The 20,220-nt window shown below is 45.8% G+C and overlaps 1 protein-coding gene across 1 annotated transcript in view; it reads left to right on the top strand.

Annotated features, from left to right (window-relative positions):
- Positions 1 to 19,799, top strand: part of LOC146201091 (lipase member J-like) — a 137,032-nt gene extending 117,233 nt beyond the window's left edge. The window contains exons 8-9 of the mRNA XM_084592997.1: positions 7,555 to 7,623; positions 19,496 to 19,799. Of these exons, the coding sequence (XP_084449123.1) occupies positions 7,555 to 7,623; positions 19,496 to 19,765 (339 nt within the window). The 3' untranslated portion in view covers positions 19,766 to 19,799. The remainder of the gene's footprint in view (positions 1 to 7,554; positions 7,624 to 19,495) is intronic.
- The last annotated feature ends 421 nt before the right edge of the window (positions 19,800 to 20,220 follow it).

Below are 20,220 nucleotides of genomic sequence, written 5' to 3'. Positions count from 1 at the left end.
GAAAATCGGAAGAAAGTAAACAATTAATGTTTTGCGGAAACCCGAAGAGTCGAAGACGGTTCCTTTGCAATGCGAGAGGAGCCCGTAGCCACTCCGTCACAGAATGGTATTGCTTCTGTCCGTATAAAGGCGGACCTAATGTATGCATTGCCTTATGACTGCCAACTAATGCTTAGGTTCGTCATTAGAAAGAAACTAAATACGGAAGTAATAGTTAAGCGAGTAGCAGAGAACGTTTCCGCTTTGCGTACTTGCGATGCGGCGCTCATTGGAAAATTCCTTCGATCATACGGCGCTGGCGCTGTAGATGGCGCGAGCCGCCGTCCCATTGAAAGGCTTGTACATCCATCATCTTCAATTCATCGGGGTTTAAACGCTATTACGTTCAGCCCTTAAAGGCGAAGCTTAAGCGTCCTTCATTGTTTTTTCATTTTCTTATCTGGTTATCACGCACCCAAGGAAAGAATCTTGGGTGAACTAGCTTTAGTCGAACGCTTTGGCTTCTGAATTCCAGAGTCACCTGGACGATATAAAATTCACAAGTAGTTGAGGGATAGCGAGGCCTGAGGATAACAAACATCGACCCAGATGCAGCGCTGATAATAAGTGGCGTAGCCAATAACTCGGTACTACCGCCGTGCTCTCGGTTTTCCTTTATTGTTTCACTTACTATCGGTGGGAAATGCCCCCATTGTGCAGCAGAAGCGTTAAAAGCCCCGTCCTCCAGAAATTCCGGTATCAGTTTTGTGAGCGAGAAATCATTAGCGTATAGCTCTGGCAGGTGGTAGTTGGCAGAGGACATATGGCCGAACAGTGATTAGTCATACGGTTGAGAGCCGTGACGTGTCTACGCGATATTCACGCATGTCATATAGGATGACTGAGTCGGACACGTGCAATAGGGAAACACGAAGAAGTGAAGCTGTGCTCCGACTCATGCTCGCTTGACCGGCCGCTGTAGTTCATCGGTTCTAGATTAACGTCTGAATAACGTTTCCTTACAAATCTGGTGGAGGTGCTGGGTATGACCCCAGTCCTGCGTAACCTACCGGTCACCACGGGGCTCACTGCTGTCTACCGGCGCCTTATTCGCCGCATGCGCGCAGAGCCCCCTGAATTCGGGCCCCTTCCGGCCGGTTGCCTCGGACATCCGCGCAACCAGCTGCTATGGCATCTGAGAGCAGAATTCCAGCGCAGATCCTGTGCCATCAGCTGCGAACACCACTATCGTTTCATGGCGCCGAAGACTGGCTTGAGACCTTCGAGCGCGTTGCTTGTTACAACGGGTCAATCATTTAACGCTAGCTGAGCAACGTTTATTTCGCTCCTGAAGAATCGGCGTGCTCATTGTTGAAGAACCATGAGGCTTCTTCTGCATCCTAGAAAGCCTTCTGTCGTGGCTTGAAGGCTACTTTCCTGAGCGCCGACCACCGGGAGCTAGCAAAAGCTGTGCTAAATTCCCGCCGCCAGCGCCAGAACGAGGGCGTAAGCATGTTTTTAGAAGCTAGGTGCGACATTTCAAGCATGCAGGCCCGAACATGCCGTAAGAGAAGCATCGACACCTAATACTGGGTGCAGAACACGAGCTTTTCGCGGGGCAAGTACGCAGCCTGCCGCGCATTGTGACTAAGTTCCTCAGCAAGGTAGCACTCTGGAGACGGCTTTACAGCAGCCCATCAGCACAATAGTGATGTTTTCGGTCTTCACGGGTTTACAGTGGAGCAGCAGAAGTAGGGGTGCAATGTATCATGCTTCTGGACATCCGCGCACGCTGCCGTCTCTGGCAAGGAGGCGGCCCATGAGCTAGCTCGAGCACTCTACTTCCGGGTAGCCATGGGACCCCCCGAGGACTGGGGTAAAAAGGAGTGTTGCTAAATTATGGGGAAATAATCAACCGTTATCGATTGGCACGTAGGCTGGTATCCTCACATAACCCTAAATTGAATAATAAAAGCTGCTGCATGGAGGCGTTTGCAAGATAATAGGTTCATGAATCCGGTTTTAGCGTACCATGTGTACCCCGAGGCCAGATATTATGGCAGATGTAGTGATTGTGGAGCGAGAGGGACCCTCGACCACATAAAATGGGAATGCCCGCACTCTCCCGGGGTGGGAAAAATATATTTAGTAGAGAGAACTGGGAGACCCTGATGCAAAGCTCAGACCCTGAGCTCTAGCGGTACATCGTCCACCTGGCGGAGAAGGCTGCTATGGGCCAAGGACCGCCAGCAAGCCTTTAACGTGGCGGCCCCCGTCCTCCAGGCCTACGTGCGGGGGCGGGTGTGATCACCTTTTTCTGGTGAAAAATAAAGTTTTTCAATCAGATCCAGGAATGGACTGCGCGTGTCCGGCTTGCGCCCTCGGAACGCGCCGCTCAACTGTATTTTCTTCTCCACATTCTGCCGCGTGGACGCTGCAATGTCAGCTATCTTGGGTCTGACGTCTTCTCCATGTCTCTCGGTAGCGACTCGGACCTGCAATGCATACAAGCCCTTCAAATGCCTTCCATCATGCCATCTTTTCCGTCGCTGACTGCACTCGTCCGGAACGAGGTGCATGTGGCGGCTGAACCAGTACTTGACGTTCCCTACCAGTTCCTCACGGATCAGACATACACGTCTGTCCTACGTCATTCTCGCGTGTCGGCCTACAGTATCAACGCCGCAGCTTGAGCAGTGCAGCCGCAGGGCCCTCCTCGCGAGTACACTCCGCCAACTTACCAAAGTCGGTGCGGAGCTTGACGTTTTCGCCGTCTTTCTCTATCGCACGTATCCGTCTCTGTCGTCTTCTATTGCATTTGTCAGTATGGCCAATTTGGTAGGACTTGCCATCTTGGGATCAGAGATCGGAGGGCGAAGGGAGTGGAAACTACCAGGAATGCTATTTCTAAGACATGCGACTATGTTCGCAAGCTTGGTAAAGGCAGGTATTTATATCTATCTGATAGGTGGTCTTCTAGATAACATGGCAGCTAAATTGCGACTGTATACACTGAAGAGCATGTCTGAGATAGATGAACGTAAATAAGGAGAAATGATTAAAGGAGTTTCTCAGAGTATAGACGAGAACGAGGATCGGCAAGAAGATTAGCAGACAGGAGTTGTTAACGCAATCTCGTCATAACCTCAAATGCAGATATTAAGTGTGTCCGGCCCCAGTTTGCTATCTTACTGTTTCCTTTTTTGTCACAGAGCATCTGCTTTCTTCTATATTTCGTTTATGGCAAAATCGACTGGTGACCACGGACAAACTTCAGCCAGGCTACAGCTCAGGTGTGCTCAGTATAACGACCCATCCGGTAAAATACTGTGAATTATTTAGGAAGCCACTATCATGACTAAATTAATGCTTTCTTGATGCAAGAGGACTTAGACAAGTGGAAGCTTTGGTATTTGAGGTGCTAAGCCGAGGGTAATGCCAGGCATTAGGAACCCTGTCAAGGCGTGCTGAGTCACGAAACTTGCTCATTGGTAGTGACAGTAAGGACGTCAGAGGCTCATGTGGTATGGCCCAGTGCTGACTGTCAAGTCTTGAGACAGCGTGACACTGGCTGAATCAGGGGGGCGCTCAAAAGTGACAGCTTGTAGGCTGCGTAGGTTAGGTTTCAGGGGTACGAGTATGCAGCATGCTCTGACGTTTGCCACGGGACATGATGACGTTTGTCACGGGACATGATGACGTTTGTCAGGGGACATGATAAGCGAACTCGACTTCAGTTGGCGCTTGGTTGTTCGGAGACGTTGTCTACACAGCTCCGCGCATCAGGGTGTAATTGAGCCAGAGTCTCCGCCGCGTTTGCCGGCCGTTAATGTAAACCCTCACAAGCACAGAGGGTGATCATAAAGGTATGTCTCTGGAGATGGAACACCGGTCGCTCTACAGAATTGCGTACATCAGCAACGGCGGAGGAGGAGATCGAAGCAGGCTGAGTGGATGTTACGGCATTCTCAACGCGAAATGTAATTATATAGGAGGGCAATAAATTGCGTATAACGCCTGGATTAGCTACTGTAGATAGAGGTTTCAATGAGATGATGCGTGTTCAAGTTCAGTGCAAATGATTGTTTCAAATGCAGCCGGTGTAAGAATAGGCGGAGAAAATATGACAGATCGCCATAGAAAAACCAGTGTTTTAGAAAATTTGACTAGGAACGTGATGTTTTAATTTGACTTTTTGGCTCCGAGGTATCAATGCGATACAACTAGAGAAAACGTGGTCAGATGAACGTGCACGAGCGGGGAAAGTTAAGTCGTCTATGCGAGATATTCGTAAACAGAGGATCAAGTCAAATACGTTTTTTCACCTTTCAGTAACAGTTCGAGCTGTTGTACGCGCAAGGTGTTTTGATTCGTCCAGCGAAGCACGTGTTGAATGCCTTACGTCCTTGTTTAATTTGTATTTTTAACTTTAGCGTGATGAGTGCATGATTTCTAAAACGTATGTAAACTCCAAGAGAACTATGCTTCTTATGCAGGATAATCATATTGAGAGAATGTTTACCGACCAACATGATTCTTATCCATATTTTCAAAAGGCTAGGAAAAACATTTACTTTCGGCTCTGCTCGTTCTTTGACATGCATATAACTAATTTCACATAGTCCGCATTAGAAAGGAAAGCAAGTGAATCAGCCTTGTTGGAGTAGAAAGTGTTTATTGTGTACCAATTAAAACAATTACGGCCGATTTGCATAGTTAATCAAATGCGAAGTAGCACTGCTTATCCCTGCTACCACTTACCATCGCTTGCAGTCGCGCATCTCGTTGTCCTGGAATTTCTACCGCACGTTTGTTCCCCTTCGTTTCGGCATCCGTTTTATGACGACGCTCAGTGTCTTGAGTAGTTTACTGAATACGCTCGGCACGTTTCCTGATTTTTTGTGCTAGATTCTTTAACCGTTTAGCTGCAATATCAGAATCAGTAGACTAACGATTCCACTGCCTTCGTAACCGTTGTACTTCAGCACATCCAGCACGGCTTACCTGCGCCGAAGTGAAGTGCCAGGTTTATCAACAAGGTCCGGTTTATTCATTGTGACGCGAAGCGAACGCGCGACGCTGCTGCGTCCTCACCTTTCCTTAACAAAGACAGGCACAATGTACCCCTTTACAATGCACTGCTTTGCGGCCGAAAGGTTTAGGGCGGAATCATAGGGGAGAGAAAGAGAGAAGAGAGAGGAAAATGCACTTGAAGACGAGGGCCAGTTAAGGAGCGGAAGTGAGCACAAGATGCTTCACGACCCGGCGAGCGGATTGGAGCCGAGATCCAGGGAGCACCGCGCGTGAATGTCTGCTGCCCGTGAAGGCTGAGGAGTTACTGATGCGAGGGGAGAGATGCCGAAGTTGAGGACGCGCTAGCGACACACTACTGCTCACGCCGGAGTAAAAAACGATTGTGCATTGGTGCCCAGTGACGGCCGTCACGCCCGCAGCAGACACACCCCGCTCTCACTGTGGCCGCTGTGCCCCCTCAGTATTACGTTCCGTAATGCGGGCGTCGCCACTTTCCCTTCCCCCTCTTCAAGTCCACGGCGAGACGGATGGACAGAGAGAGTGCGGCTTCTGCTGCAGCTGTGCGACCGCTTCGCCTCCTCAATCCTGAGCCGCGTGACGCGTGCGTCGCCACCAAGGAGGTTATACCTCCTTGGTCGCCACCTTCTCTTTCTCGACTTCACGTTCACGAAAAGAAAGAGGGAGAGTGAGCGGTTACGGACAGACATCGGCGAAATCTGTGATTGCAGCTAGTAGCACTACGCACTACAAAAGGGGCTTTGTACTAAGTATATGTATCCCAACATTGACTTGCTGAAGACAACGCTGAACACATATTTTTTCTGAGGAAATGAAAGTATATTTAGAATCTGAAGGCATTTTCTAAAACTTGCTAAATCCTATCTCAGTTTTCGACAGTAGAGCTTTCAAGCCGAATCATATCGTTCTGAGATGAAATCCATAGCAAGGGTGTTTCTCAAGGCAGCATTTTTGGCAAACTTCTTGTTAACATCTAAATCAATGTTTTCATTAACCTCTGTACTCAGCCAAAACATGTTTTGTATGCCGACGACGCAAGCGTATTTTTACCTGCTCCAGATTATCAAATTCTACACAATGACGCAAACTTTCTCCTTATCAAGAATAAAAAGTAAATTATAACGAATCATTTAAACATTAATGCCGCCCAGGCAAAATACTAAAATACAGACCAATACCAAAGCCATTAAATTCATCTACAAGTCTAACTCATAGCAGAGCAGCAATAGGGATTACGACTAACATTAAAATTCCGGGAGTTACTTTTTCTCTGAGTATGTTATGGGATAGTAATGTTTATTCTGGTTTACCTAGGTTATATATAGCAGTTGGCATTCTATCCTTTTATAGGTCATATTTCCCGTTTCGAGTAAAACAATGCGCGTTATGATTTCCTTTTTCACTCATATCTACATTTTCCTGGTCTGAAGCGCAACTAGATATACCAATTTTTAAAATGCCACTATTAAAAACTCAACTATAAGCTAATATTCGCATTTCAGAGCGATATAAATTTCTGCGTGTGTTATAAATACTGGAAAAGGTCACTGTACGTTAACCTATTTTGAAGAAGAAACGCGCAACTTAGACAAGGACTGAAGGACACGGACAAGCGACCGTCCTTATCTAAGCCACGCTGTTCTTCGAAATTGCATACCAACTCGCCCAAGCATCAGTTCTTACCCAGCACACAGAAGAGTGGACACTTTTAAAACAAACTTATCACTGGAAAAATCATATTTCTTCCTCTCAGTTTTATAAAGCAACTATTACAAATCTGGCAGCGACATTCTTAGGACTCTAAACAAGAAGTAAGACAGATTGTAGGTCACAAGTTACAATCTTTAATTCCCGCCTGTATTCATACGATATATATGAACACAGGCGGTTGCGAAGTTTTGTAATAATTGTAACATGCATAGTTATTGCTGCATTATTGTACGTTTTTTATAATCTGTATTTGGACCAGATCTTCGTCGGTGGAAATCTGCCTGGTTGGGTTCTTGAAACAAGTTTGAGAAACACTAACACCAACCATAAAATCTTGTTTTAAGCGAACATTCAGGGTCCAATTTAGTGTCGCCCGTGATGAAGGTACTGAGATGGTCTCGGAAAGGGTGATTTAAAATGTATATGTTTTTGGTTGCTGTTATCATTTGTCACACTTTTGTTTTGCTGTATATATTAATTTCCGCACTGATTGTGGTTTTGTTTTTTCGAGCGTATTTTGTGTATGCTTATGTGATCAGTCTGTTATCTCGACTCAGTTAAGTTAAGGCAAGTGCCGTCTGACGGCGACGCCAGCGATGGACTGTATTTTACAGTTTAGCAAGCTCTAACGCGCCATGCCGGGTGGCAGAATATGGCTGGACCAGAGAGCGCAAAAGCTATGCTGCAAACGGATGGTCACTCGATGCACAAAAAGATGGTCACTCGATGCACAAATTTCCTGAGCCTAAAATTGGTTATAACGACGAAATTAGATTGCCTTTTTTTGTAACTACTGCTGTATTTTGTTTACAGCTTGTGAAGTCAAAAAAGTTTCAAAAGTTTGACTATGGCCCTTTCTACAACAAGGATTACTACAGAAAGGTAAGCATTGCGCAAGACTGGCGATACGACACGTCTATGTTTTCTAGAGGAAGCACACTTTGTGGAGCCAAGGGAATCGAAATCCCGCGCACCTTTTCCTGTGCTCTTCGTCGTGGCCCGCACATACCCGTTCTTTCTCCAGCGCGGGTCGGAAGCATAGAATTAAGAATAGAGCGAAAGCAGCGGCGGGATTCCCACGTAGACCCTCTCCATTCGTTTGTTAATCTTGTTCGCAACCAGTAGTTCTTCGCGCATGGTAGTGATCATTATGCAGGGACGTTTTGACCAGATTTAGCTCCACTAATCGGCTGACAAGCTCGTGATGACACGAGACCGTAAACATAGCCACACAATGCTTACGCATTACTAAGGAGAGAGCTCCTTTTCAGGCATGGCTGGTAGCTTCATAAGTCCAAACCATATCCAGATCAGGGATCATTATTAACGCACACGTTATATATATATATATATATATATATATATATATATATATATATATATATATATATATATATATATATATATATATATATATATATGTATAATTTAATAATGTGGTCTTCTGGGGCGTAGACCTACGATTCAACCCCGCCTCAGAAAGCACTATGAAGCCCTGGAAAACATGCTTTTCAAGAAGGCAGCCTCAAAAGCCGACAGAAACGTGAGCAGCCTCTACAGCGAAGTGGATCTTGCCAAAGTAATTGCTCGAGTGCACTTACCATATGTGAAGACCACGCCAGTCTGTAGCATGTAGAGGGCGCAGCAAACAAAATTATGGGACATTTACAGGGCCCATGAAAAGCAACTTAATGAAACTTGAAAATGCGAACGAGTAACTGGTATACCATCACTCGTCTCCTCAGTGGAACAAAAATTAGCGGGTGGCCTAACTTTGGCAAACCCTGGAGGGAAGTAAAGCTTCATTTGCATGTCTACGCTGATTGCTAAGCTTGTATAAACACATTGCAAGACATAGATTCCCTTGGTTTAAGTTTATTGATTTCAAAGTTTGCAAAACAGGGTGAGGGTTCAGGCTAGTGGGTATGCGTTATGTCCCATAGCGCAGCAAGAACATCGTATAAGCTTTGTATAATATACGTAAATTTTGTTACAATTCACTATAGCGCAGCAAAAGATGAGGACACAAAGACGAGAGACGAACTCCACGAGCGCTAACTTCCAACAAATTTTATTCTCATGAAGCATCACATTTATACGCCAGAAAATAGGAAACACATGTGCCAACAGTATCAATTCCTTAGAAAAACGAGCTTTTTATCTGAGAGGAGAATGGAAGGTGTGCTTGCACACTCGCATCCTCAACTATTTATCTTTTCGGCTTCAATGATTTCGCGCGTTACCCTTTCTCTGCTTTTTCCTATCACCACACTTTTATCAAAGAAAGGCTTACAGATTTTTTACTTGCATGCGAGAACATGATCAACCAGCCATCCGCCTTGCCCGTTTCTGACGTTGAGAGCGTGTTCCATTAGGCGCTCGTTCAGACATTTCCCGCATGACAAGAAATTTTATACACAACACCTTAATCGCACGTGACGTAGGGCTTCTGGTGCCTTGTTGCGCATCCGCACGCTTTGTTGGTGTTGGTTTCTCCCAGTTTGCACAACGTTGCAAGTTTTTTCGGCGCCGAGAACACGACGGTCTCATTCGCTCGTGTACCAATTCTTTTCAAATTGTGGGAAATCTTGTGTAGATATGGTAACAAACAAGGCTTTTGCGTTAACGAGGAACCGAATTTGGGTGACATTGATTTTCTGGTTTCATTTTCTTAACAAGTTTTTCGGCAACAGAAACGTGAACATGGGCGGGGTACCCAGCATTAGTGAGCCTCTTGGACTGCTCTTGAAAACTATCGCTCATCATATGTTTACAAGGTTTCTGGAGAGCATTTTGAAAACAAAAATTTGCAATACCTTTTTTTACAAGTTTTGAATGAGCGTAGTGATATGGCAGCATCGTCTTGTTGCTACGCGGCTGGTAGGCCCAGCATATGTGATGAGCGTGAAAGGTGAAGTTAATATCTAAAAATTTAATAGAGTTATTATGTTAAAACAAGTGGTTTAAAATGTTCTTTTATGATAGATAAAATGATATGAGCCTTTGGCGCAAGTGAACCGTGGTCACACTTAACAAGAATAAAAAATCACCAACAAATTCAAGACTTTGATTACGTCCAAGCTGTCAAGATGGCTGGAAACAGCCTTGTCAAGTTTGGATAAAAACAGATTACTCAGAATCGGTGCTATGCACGACCCGATGCATACCCCTTCTTTCTGAAAGTAGGGTTTTCCTTCCCAGTTAATGAACGTTGACTGTAAGTAAATAGTTAAAATGTCTAAAAAACTGGTCAGCGACACACCCGCCGAATTCTGGAAACCAACAGACCCGAACTCATCTATGTACTCCTCTACACAGCACAGCACCTTGTTGTTCGGCAGCGAGTAATATATATCCTTAACATCCACAGAAACATGTACCAACACGCCCAAAAAGCCACGTTACTGATAAATGTTGTCACCGGTAAACAAACTCTTAGTGAAAGTTAAGCCCTTGTGTTCTTGCTACGCTATGGAATATAACCGATGCTTCACCTAATTTCATCTTTATTGATTCCGACGGAAACACTCCGATGGTCCGTAAAGTAGTGTGACCTTTAACCTTTGACCTTGAGCTTAGCCTCGGTTGTCACGTGAGTCACTTCATTGCATGGCAACCGTTGAAGTTTTGAAGCGAGATTTTCAATACGCAAGCTTTTCGAGCCGTCAGCCTGACGCCCGTTTTCCCCTGCATCTTGACAGATACTGCGTCCTTCTTTTTTATAAACCAATTTGCAGTTGAAGCTAAATGTTCACCACGCTAAGTAGAGGCTGTCTTCGCGAAGCACTAAATTTGACCTTAAAATGACCTTTGTTAATGAAGTTTCGGTGATCACGATTCCGTAGTGTCTCACGGAAGATACTGCGCCTTCCTTTCCCCAAAACCTGAAGTAGTCCCGCCGCTGTTGTGCAGTGGTAAGACGCGTCCGGCTACTGCGCCGGAGCTCCCGGGTTCGATCCCGACCGCGGCGGCTGCGTTTCGATGGAGGCGAAACGAAGAGGCGTCCGTGTGCTGTGCGATTTTAGCGCTATTGTTGTTGTGGCTGTAGGAAGACGGAAAAGAAAATACACAGGCCTGCTACTGGCTCTGTAGCTGAGCCCCTCCCCCTTTCTCCTTCCCCTGCGGCGCGGTTTAGGTGTCCACAGAAAAAAGTGTGCCAGATACCGCGCCTTTCCCTTCCTGTGAACCAATTAACATAAATTTACTCCCTTCCCTTACGGTGCGGTTAAGGTGACCACAAATAATCACAATCACCACAATAATAATAATAAAATAATATTATTATTAAGAATAATAATCACAATAATAATAATAATAATAATAATAATAATAATAATAATAATAATAATAATAATAATAATAATAATAATAATAATAATTTTATTATTATTATAATAATAATAATAATAATAATAATAATAATAATAATAATAATAATAATAATAATAGTAATAATAATAATTTTATTATTATTACCCCGCCGGGGTGGCGCAGTGGTTACGGCGCTCGACTACTGTTCCCAAGGACGCGGGATCGAATCCCGGCCTCGGCGGCAACTTTTCGATGGAGGCGAAAAGCAAGGCGCCCGTGTGCTGTGCGATGTCAGTGCACGTTAAAGAACCCCAGGTGGTCGAAATTTCCGGAGTCCTCCACTACGGCGTCTCTCATAGCCTGAGTTGCTTTGGGACGTTAAACCCCACAAACCAACCAACCAACCAACCAATTTTATTATTATTATTATTATTATTATTATTATTATTATTATTATTATTAATATTATTATTATTATTATTAATATTATTATTATTATTATTATTATTATTATTATTATTATTATTATTATTATTATTATTATTATTATTATTATTATTATTGGTTGTAGTAGTCATAGTAGTAGTAGTAGTAAGTAGTAGTAGTAGTAGTAATAAGTACCACGGCCAAGCCGCGGTGGTAGTGGTAAGACGCCCGACCACTGTGCCGGAGTTCCCGGGTTCGATCCCGACCAGCAACAGCTGCGTTTCGATGGAGACTAAAAGGTGAGGCGTCCGTGTGCTGTGCGATGTCAGTTGTGTTTTTGTTGTTGTTGCTGTGGCTGTAGGAAGGAGGAAAAGAAAATGCTCGGGCCTGCTACTGGCTCTGTAGCTGAGCCACCTCCGCGGCCTCGTGCGGACAGGAGAGAGAAAGTGGAGGAAGAATATTTAAAGAGCACTGTAAAATCTACATTGGAGTAATGCGATAGCACGGATGCTGCTGTTGGTTGCTTCTAGTAGCTTAACTCACTTCTTGTTTGCCCATTTTAGTCTTTGGTACTTTCAAATTGCTCGCCAATCCCTTCCTATGCCCTTTTTCAACTCTACTTCCGGTTGCGTGACGTCACATCCTTGACGCCATATCCACTACAGTTTCTATCTTTCCGCTTTCATTCCCACTTTCCTCCCTCCCCTTACGGTGCGGTCAGGTGTCCACAGAACAAGTGTGGCAGATACTGCGCCTCTCCTTTCCAGTGAACCAGTTATTCTAATTAGTTACCTAATTACCTTTTCGGCCTATTCATTTTTTCTGCAGCAACATTACGTTAGCCTCTGTCGATTGACACCCCTCATTACCTCTATCACTTCTCAATTACCCGCAACTGCTGCGGACACGATTTTGCGGACGCGGTCTGCGGACAAGGTCTGCGGACACGCTCTGCGGACAGAAATATGCGAACATAGCGAGTAACGCTTTCGCATTAAAAAAAAAAGAGGGAGAAAGGCGCGCGCCGCAACAGCCGTCGTCCGCCACCTAAGCGGTGGCGGGTGCAATGATGACCTGCAACAGATACAAAATCGGTGACAGGCTAGCCCCCGCTGCAAGCGGCGTTGACCTACCGTCTCAGCGCAGTAGGACCAGGAACAGCCACCCTTGACCATCTCCATGTCAGTGCACATTATTGATTCCCAGGTGGCCGATATTACTCCGTGGCCCTCCACTACAAATTCCCTTCTCTCTTTCCACTTTCACTCCCACCTTCATTCCTTCCCTTACAGTTGTGTTCAGGGCCCGTATTCCGAGTTTGCGTCGTTATCGAAGTGTCGCTATCTCACGTGACCTTGAGTCATCTAATTGGTGGAAACGCCAGAACATGATTTTGCAGTCTCTTCCGGTTCCGTAGTGGCAACACCATGTTACGGCGTTTAGAACAATCAGATGACTCGAGGTCACGTGAGATAGCGACACACCGATAACGACGCAAACTCGGAAGACGGGCCCAGGTGTCCACAGAACAAGTCTGACAGATTCTGTGCCTTTCCTTTCACGTGAACCAATACTACAGCCAACCAGAACAACAGATGGCCCGAGCAGCGGCGGTCTGAAAAATCCTCTATGGCACACCCGTCCTCCAACTGTCGAAGACTGACTTCGCTAAGGTCGAACGCCTTCATCGCGCAACACTACGCACTATTACCCGTCTACCTAAGCACACTCCTATAGCCGAATTTGAGCGTTAGGCCGCTCTTCCACCGCTCACTATCATCGTTATCGCGTCACAGACGCGTCATCGAATACGCCTAGAGAACACTGTCCGAGGGCGTCACCTGCTGGCCTGGGATGAACAGCGTAGCGACAAAACACTAGCCCTATATGCATCTCTTCTCCCTTGGGAGATGCCAGTAGTCACACGCCTCCATCGCCGACCTATAAACCGCGATTTTGTCATTCCCCGGGAGCTCCTCGCTGCCCATCACCGACAAGAGCGAATCCCTGATACGACCGACATATACACCGACGCATCGATTACAAGCGAATTTGCATGTATGGGCTGGGTATGCGATGACAACCCTTCCCTTTCAGGCGCTTATGCCTGCCACCTACCTCAAGGTACCCCTCTTCATGCTGAACTTCTCGCGATTTGGGGAGCCTTGTCAGGAGTGCCTTGCACCGGAACTGGTTCAATGCGTATTCTTACTGATTACTATGAAGCTTACAAGGAAAATCGCTACTCCGGGTTCACAAGATGCAACTGCTACGGCCATACAGCGCCTCCTTAAACGCCACCAACTCGCGACCAGAACTGTCGTTATTCACTGGACCCCAGGTCACTCGGACGAATCAGGGGGCAATGCGACGGCACACGCCGCGGCTGCCTTGGCAGGTGGGATGTCCACATTTACTTCCCCACCCCAGTTGCTTCATCCTTACTCGACCTTGGGCTGGCAAGTCACCATTTCTCTTGCCCTTATGCACTATACTCGGACCAGTCTTCGTAGCCTCAGCCAGCATCGCATGCATGTGGCCTACCAGAACCCCCTTTTACGAGAAAAACCCACCTTATCTGAAGTCAAGATGTCTTTTTGAATAAGCTCATCGCCCATGCTGCTTACACGCCTCGTATTATATGGCCCGCTGGCGTCAGTGTACAGAGGAAATGATTGCGTGGCCCCACTGTACGACTCTAACTCGCGGCGGCATATCTCATCTACTCTGGGATTGCCCTGCTTTTTCTACTGGATGCTCCGAGATCGAACCCTACCGCCTGAACTAACGTTCCCTTCTAGAAACTGATGCTAACGCACAGATGACATTTGCCAAGTATGGCTCGCTTAGTGGCCTGGCTAGAGCAATATGATTTGAGTGACGATCCCTAAACAATGAAGATTCTGTCTACTCTCCTTTATCGCCATCCATGGTCATGAGCCTTCCCATTCAATAAAGGGCATTGAATCAATTACCTCCATTGACGCAACAGGCATGTACGATGGAGGAGGACAAGGAAGAGGTACACCCTCCGTACCCACAGCATCTAAATACTAGCACCATCGGCAGGGAAACTGCACTAAAGAAGCCACAGCAAGCGCCAATGCCTCAGGTACCATAACAGCAGGCAGCAGCACCGCAGGCACCCATTCCGCAATATACCGAGAACACCCAAACACAGGACCGCATTAACCGCTTGGAAAACACAGTCCAAGATGTCATGGGGAAAGAATTACAAATTATGAAATCAAAAGAATGTTAGAATCAGTCATGAAACCCATGATGGAAAAACTTGCACCAGTTCTAATCAGGATGCAAGTGCAGCAGATTAGAATTGATCAAAAAATTTAGGAATTTTCGGATGTTTATTACAACAAGGGCACAAAACTACAGGGCAAAATGGGAAATAATCGCCTAGTCATCCCTGAACTTGATAAAGGATCAGAAGATGCACCACAGGATCAGACACATCTTTCTAATCCTCAACGTGGTGCCACAACCAAGACCTAAACTCGCCATCCTACAATGGAACTGCAGGGGTCTAAAGCGTAAGAGGGAAACATTACAACAAGACATAGACTCTTATTCTCATGCGCCGCAAATATTAGCCCTGAAAGAAGTGAATATTGAGGCTAAGATCAGAGGATACTCAACACATCAAACAGACCCCTCGACATGCATTTTGGTCCACAAAATAGGCACAGCAACCACTGTAGACCTTGATCTACACAGCGACATTGTATATACCTTCATAAAGTTGCTACCACAACACTGAAACAGCATGGGCACCTATATACTCAATATATATAGTCGCCCCAAACAGCGCCGCGTAGCCTTTGACGCTATATTTCTCAAAACACTAAGAGAAGCTCAAACAGCTCCCCTAGCTATCGTCGGCAACTTTAACGCTTCTAGCCCATTATGGGGATATCAGAAGTAAGACACTGAAGGCAGAAAACTAGCTTCGGCCATCGCTGACATGGCACTTACTTTACTTACTGACCCGCAGCACCCGACTTGGGTCGGTACCAGCCCAACGCGGGATACCTCCCCTGACCTCACGCTCGTCCGCAACGCCCGCCACTGTGAGTGGCTTAATACGGGAGAGACCTTAGGCAGCGATCAGAACGTGCTGCAGACTATCTTTGAAATCAACAAGCGCACCAAACCATGTGGGCAAGTCAGAGTGACAGACTGGGAGAATTTCAGCAAGACAATAAACTAGTTACATCGGAACAAATAACTAGCTACGAAGAGTGGGCGGCATCCATTCTCGACCTTAAAGAAACCCTCACAAAAAGCCTTGCTACTACGCAGGACCACCCAGCTGTTGACAGCCATCTCCTACACCTTTGAGAAGCTAGACGTAGCCTCATAAAACGGTGGAAGAAAGAAAGGCACAATCGAAAATGGAAACAAAGGCACAATCGATGGCTGGCTAGCCCCCACCGCAAGCGGCGTTGACCTACCGTCCCAGCCTCGTAGGGCCAAGCACTGACACCCTTCATCCGCATTGTCTTCATGCAGCCACAAGAAGATGCGGCCTTAGCCTTCTACTCTAGGACCTCTTTCTCTCCGCTTCCTCTCTCCTCTTTCTTCTCTCTGAAGTCTCACAGATAGTGCGCCTTTCCTTTCTTATAAACCAATGCACAATATACAAGAAAAAAATTAAAACATGATCTTCACCTGGTTAGGAGTAGGCGTTCGTGATTCCGTGACCTCCACTTCAAAAATAAGGCTCGTACCTTTCCCCAAAACATAATGTAAATAAAAATTATGAGAAACCGCGGATTTAAAAAAAAAAACTGATTTATTTATAGGAACGGAAAGGCGCGGTAACTGCCTCACTTGATTTCTGTGGACACCGCAACCGCGCCGTAAGGGAAGGGAGGAAGATGGGAGTGAAAGTGGAAAGAGAGAAAGAGGAGCCGTAGTGGAGGGCTACGGAGTAATTTCGACCACTTGGGGATCTTTAACGTGCGCTGACATCGCACAGCACACTGAAAATCGGTCTTAGAGAGAGAGAGAGAGAGAAACAACTTTTATTGCCAGAACAGTGTAATCATTAAGGCATGTCGGCATGGTGTGGCCCCCCAGGTGGGAGCGACGATCTGGGCCCCCGAAACAAGCACCAGCTGCGTCTTCTTTTCTGACCACGTAAGAAGTTGGTCCCAGCTCTCCTTGGAGGGAGCTGGCAGTAAGGTATGAGGGGGTGGTCTTCGCTATCGCTGCAACACTCACAGATTTCGCTGAATGCTCGAGCTGCCCTTCGCCGAGGGGATTGTTTCCAGTGTAAGTGGCGGAATTGAACTTCGTAAGTTGGGTCAGCTCCTCTAAAAATGCACTGTCATCTTTATCTCTCATTCGTTGCTGCGCAGATTCCAGCTCTCTACGTGGTAGCGTTAGAGGCACCGGTCACAGAAGTTGGCGTCGTCGCAGTCAGCGATGGCATTTTCAGAGAACAATCACCTACATTGTCCCGGCAGGTGGTAGCCGGCATATGTCATAGCCGCGCACCCAATCGACAATAGGTTTTACGGCATGACTATACTGCGTGCTATCATAGATTCGGGAGGAGTCGTCAAACTGGTTTTCTCATTTCAGGTGTGAGGCTGGCTTAGGAATCAACCTTCCCGTGTTATTGGATACCGAGTCAGGGAATGGGGCTGCTAGCTAGACCACGGAGGCGCGCTTGTGCGGCTTGGCTACAGTGCGGCTCTATACTATGTCTGGTAGTCGCTTACGACTACCAGCTGGACTACATGGCAGCTTGGGAAGTCATGCTAAGAAGAATCTGTAACACATTTGAGACACAAATTAAGGGATTTGTAATTAATAAAGCAGACTTACTACATACACGCGAAGCAGGAACCGCAAGAGGAGGAAGAGCGACTAAAAAGTTCCGCAATGTGGCTGCTCAAAAAAGACAGGTAGGATACTGAGCGCCCGTAGCAGGGCATGCGATCGCACCTAGTAGTTTTCGATTTTAGAAAAACAATAAATAAATAAAAACATTTTATACTCAAAATGAACGCCACGTCAAACTACGTGTGCCCCCTAAAATTTGCATGAATTTGCATCACTGGAGCATTGTCAACTATATTTGCGCTTTACTACCTCATAATCTCACCTTTGTTAAGCTTCTGGGAGCTCGCACTTCGAGATTCCAGAACTAGATATAAAAAATGTTCTGAATGTGGTATCAACTTATTTTGTCACCTGGCGTTTATCTGTCGTATATTACCGGGCTAAGTGAGAAAGAAAACGAAAGAACGATGAAAGTTACGCAGTGATTTTGCTGCAGTACTGCGAGCATTAAAATTGCCCTTGAAATTAAAACCTGTCATTAATTTTACATGCTTATGTTTCTCCATGGTTGACACATGAGTGCGGAACTGTATAAGGCTGTTATTGAACACTTATTACATTTTTATGAAAAACACCTGGCAACCACATTTCTGAGCATTGAAAACGTTAGTTATTTTTAACTATGCACAGAGTGATGGCCGTAGTGGGGAAATTGAGAGTGGGGAAAAGCAATTCCTTTTTGTTCACCACTAGCGTTTTTCTAAACGGCGCTAAGTGAGTATTACTGTTGGCCAATACTCACCAAATGTTGGTAATTGTGGTAGCTTTTTTGGTAATTTTTCTCTTTATAACCAGGCTAAGCTAGGGTTAGCCCTCCTCCATTTTCAATTTAGATCTTAAAAGGTTTCTTTCGAAGGGAAATTACGAAGGGAAATTTCAACAGTCGGTGAACTACACGAATAAGAAATGGCTTGCTGTCATCGTAGGTAGATGAGCGTGATGTGCAATTAACCAGAATATCTGCGTTTGTCGGGAGTTGAAGAACTTTATAACGAAAACACTGGACATTGTTATTTTCAATGCACGCATACCTGTCGAACTATTCAGTACCAGAACCAATACTACATGTTGCTGAGTTACCCTCGTTCACTGCGAGCCTTGATGTGTGAGAAAGACGCGTACCAACTTTTGCTCTCTATTTTTCCATTTAAAATCTAATCTTCTAATCTGCGCGATTATTCAAATATCGCGGAGGGGGGAAAAGCGAGTTTAAGGAGTACGAAAATAAAGCTTCTCTGTTCTCCCAAGAGCTATATGTAAAATGGTAGGCGGCCAGGTTTTCGCGCGTTTGTTTTCCGCTAGTTTCGCAATGTTTTCTCACGTCGTCGTCCTGTTCACTCATCTAGCCTCCCAGATTTCTCCGGTTGCCGAAATAACTACCAGCCGCCGATCATCGCCTCTTGTGGATTGTTTTATCTCGCCCCGTCTCTATGTGCAGCTTCTCTACCATATTTACCATATTTGCTAGCTAGCCCAACTCCGGACCGCTACTAAGATAAAACTTTATTTCCACCGAAAAGGAGCCCTTCATCTCCCGCCCCCGGCACGCAGGCCGGGGAGCGGGTCAGGAGGGCCCCGCAGGCTGAGGTCAGGTGAGGTTACAATCACTCTTCACGGCCTCAGCCGCCAGGCGGGTCGCTACTAAGATAGCCGAGACTGAACCTGAGGTAAAAAAAAAACAAATAGGTGTGGGTCTCAGCGAGTCAAATGAAGAGATAAAATGCGGATGCGAGTGTGATAAGGCGCTCGTGGTGGAGCAGAAGGTGACTAATAGGACAGCAGTCGAACTATTCTTTTTACCCGATATTTGAGCACAGCTAAGACTCGATAATGACGATTTTAGAAATTACTATGAGCAACTAATTGGCGGAAAATACTGCCTAATTTACTAAACATCACATGCAGACAAGAAGAAGACCTATCTACCACTACCTTCAGCATGAATCGGGTAACTCAGATTGAAAACTTTCAAGTTACTGTGGTGCATACAATGAGACGTTGAATTATAAAAGAGGAGCTCCTACTTGCTCTGAAGTCTCTTGGTTGGTGTGTAGAAGTACATGAAGAACAGTAATTGCATTAAGGTACTGCCATTCGAAGCGGCGTTGGACATATTTTTGTCGCCTTGGTCCTTTGTTTCTCATGCCAGAGGACTGTTCCGGAGTACGAGCTGGCGAACGTGCAGACCGACCTGGGCATCTTTTGGAGCGCGGGAGACGAGTTCGTGCCTCCTGCTGACGTCCGAGAGCTGCTCAAGACTTTGGATAAACATGTGAAAAAGAACTACTTCATCGACGACCCCTACTACACGCACATTCACTTTCTTGTGTCGACCACCAACGCGATCTACCTCCACAAGGAACTGCTCACCTTTCTCTCTCGCTACGACGACAAGGGGCCCACCTGCTTCGGTGCATGAGTGACAGATGTCGCTGCCCATAAGTAATCGTAATAAAAAGACCATGTAACAACATGTACTGTCGCGAGATCGAGTGGCGACGTTGCGCGCAATCTTGGCTGCTTCTTATAACCTTTGCGCTGGTAGTTCATTCACTTCCGCTGACACTTTACTAGTGGCAGATCAATTAACCAAATGTTCGTGCAAACGAAAAGAACAATACACTGTCAGCACTGCTGGCTTGTTGCGTACGTGTTCACAAATAAATTTGCGCCACTGCTATTGTCAGCTTTATAAATGCATATCTCTTATGTCAGTTCGAACGTTGAAGGAAAACATTTTGCACAAAATGTTATATTTGTTTTCAATGAAAAATTGCAGATGATTACATTATCCGATTATGAAAACATTCAGTGCAGCGTTACATATAATTTAGTTTTGTTAATGTTATATTCTGAGTTTCGCAGTCATTGGTT

The sequence above is a fragment of the Amblyomma maculatum genome, chromosome 2 (genome assembly GCF_055883805.1).
Source record: "Amblyomma maculatum isolate TAMU_Amacu chromosome 2, ASM5588380v1, whole genome shotgun sequence".
NCBI classification, from domain to species: domain Eukaryota; kingdom Metazoa; phylum Arthropoda; class Arachnida; order Ixodida; family Ixodidae; genus Amblyomma; species Amblyomma maculatum.
The sequence above is the reverse complement of the archived record's forward strand: the minus strand, read 5'-3'. Positions and strand labels throughout refer to the sequence as shown.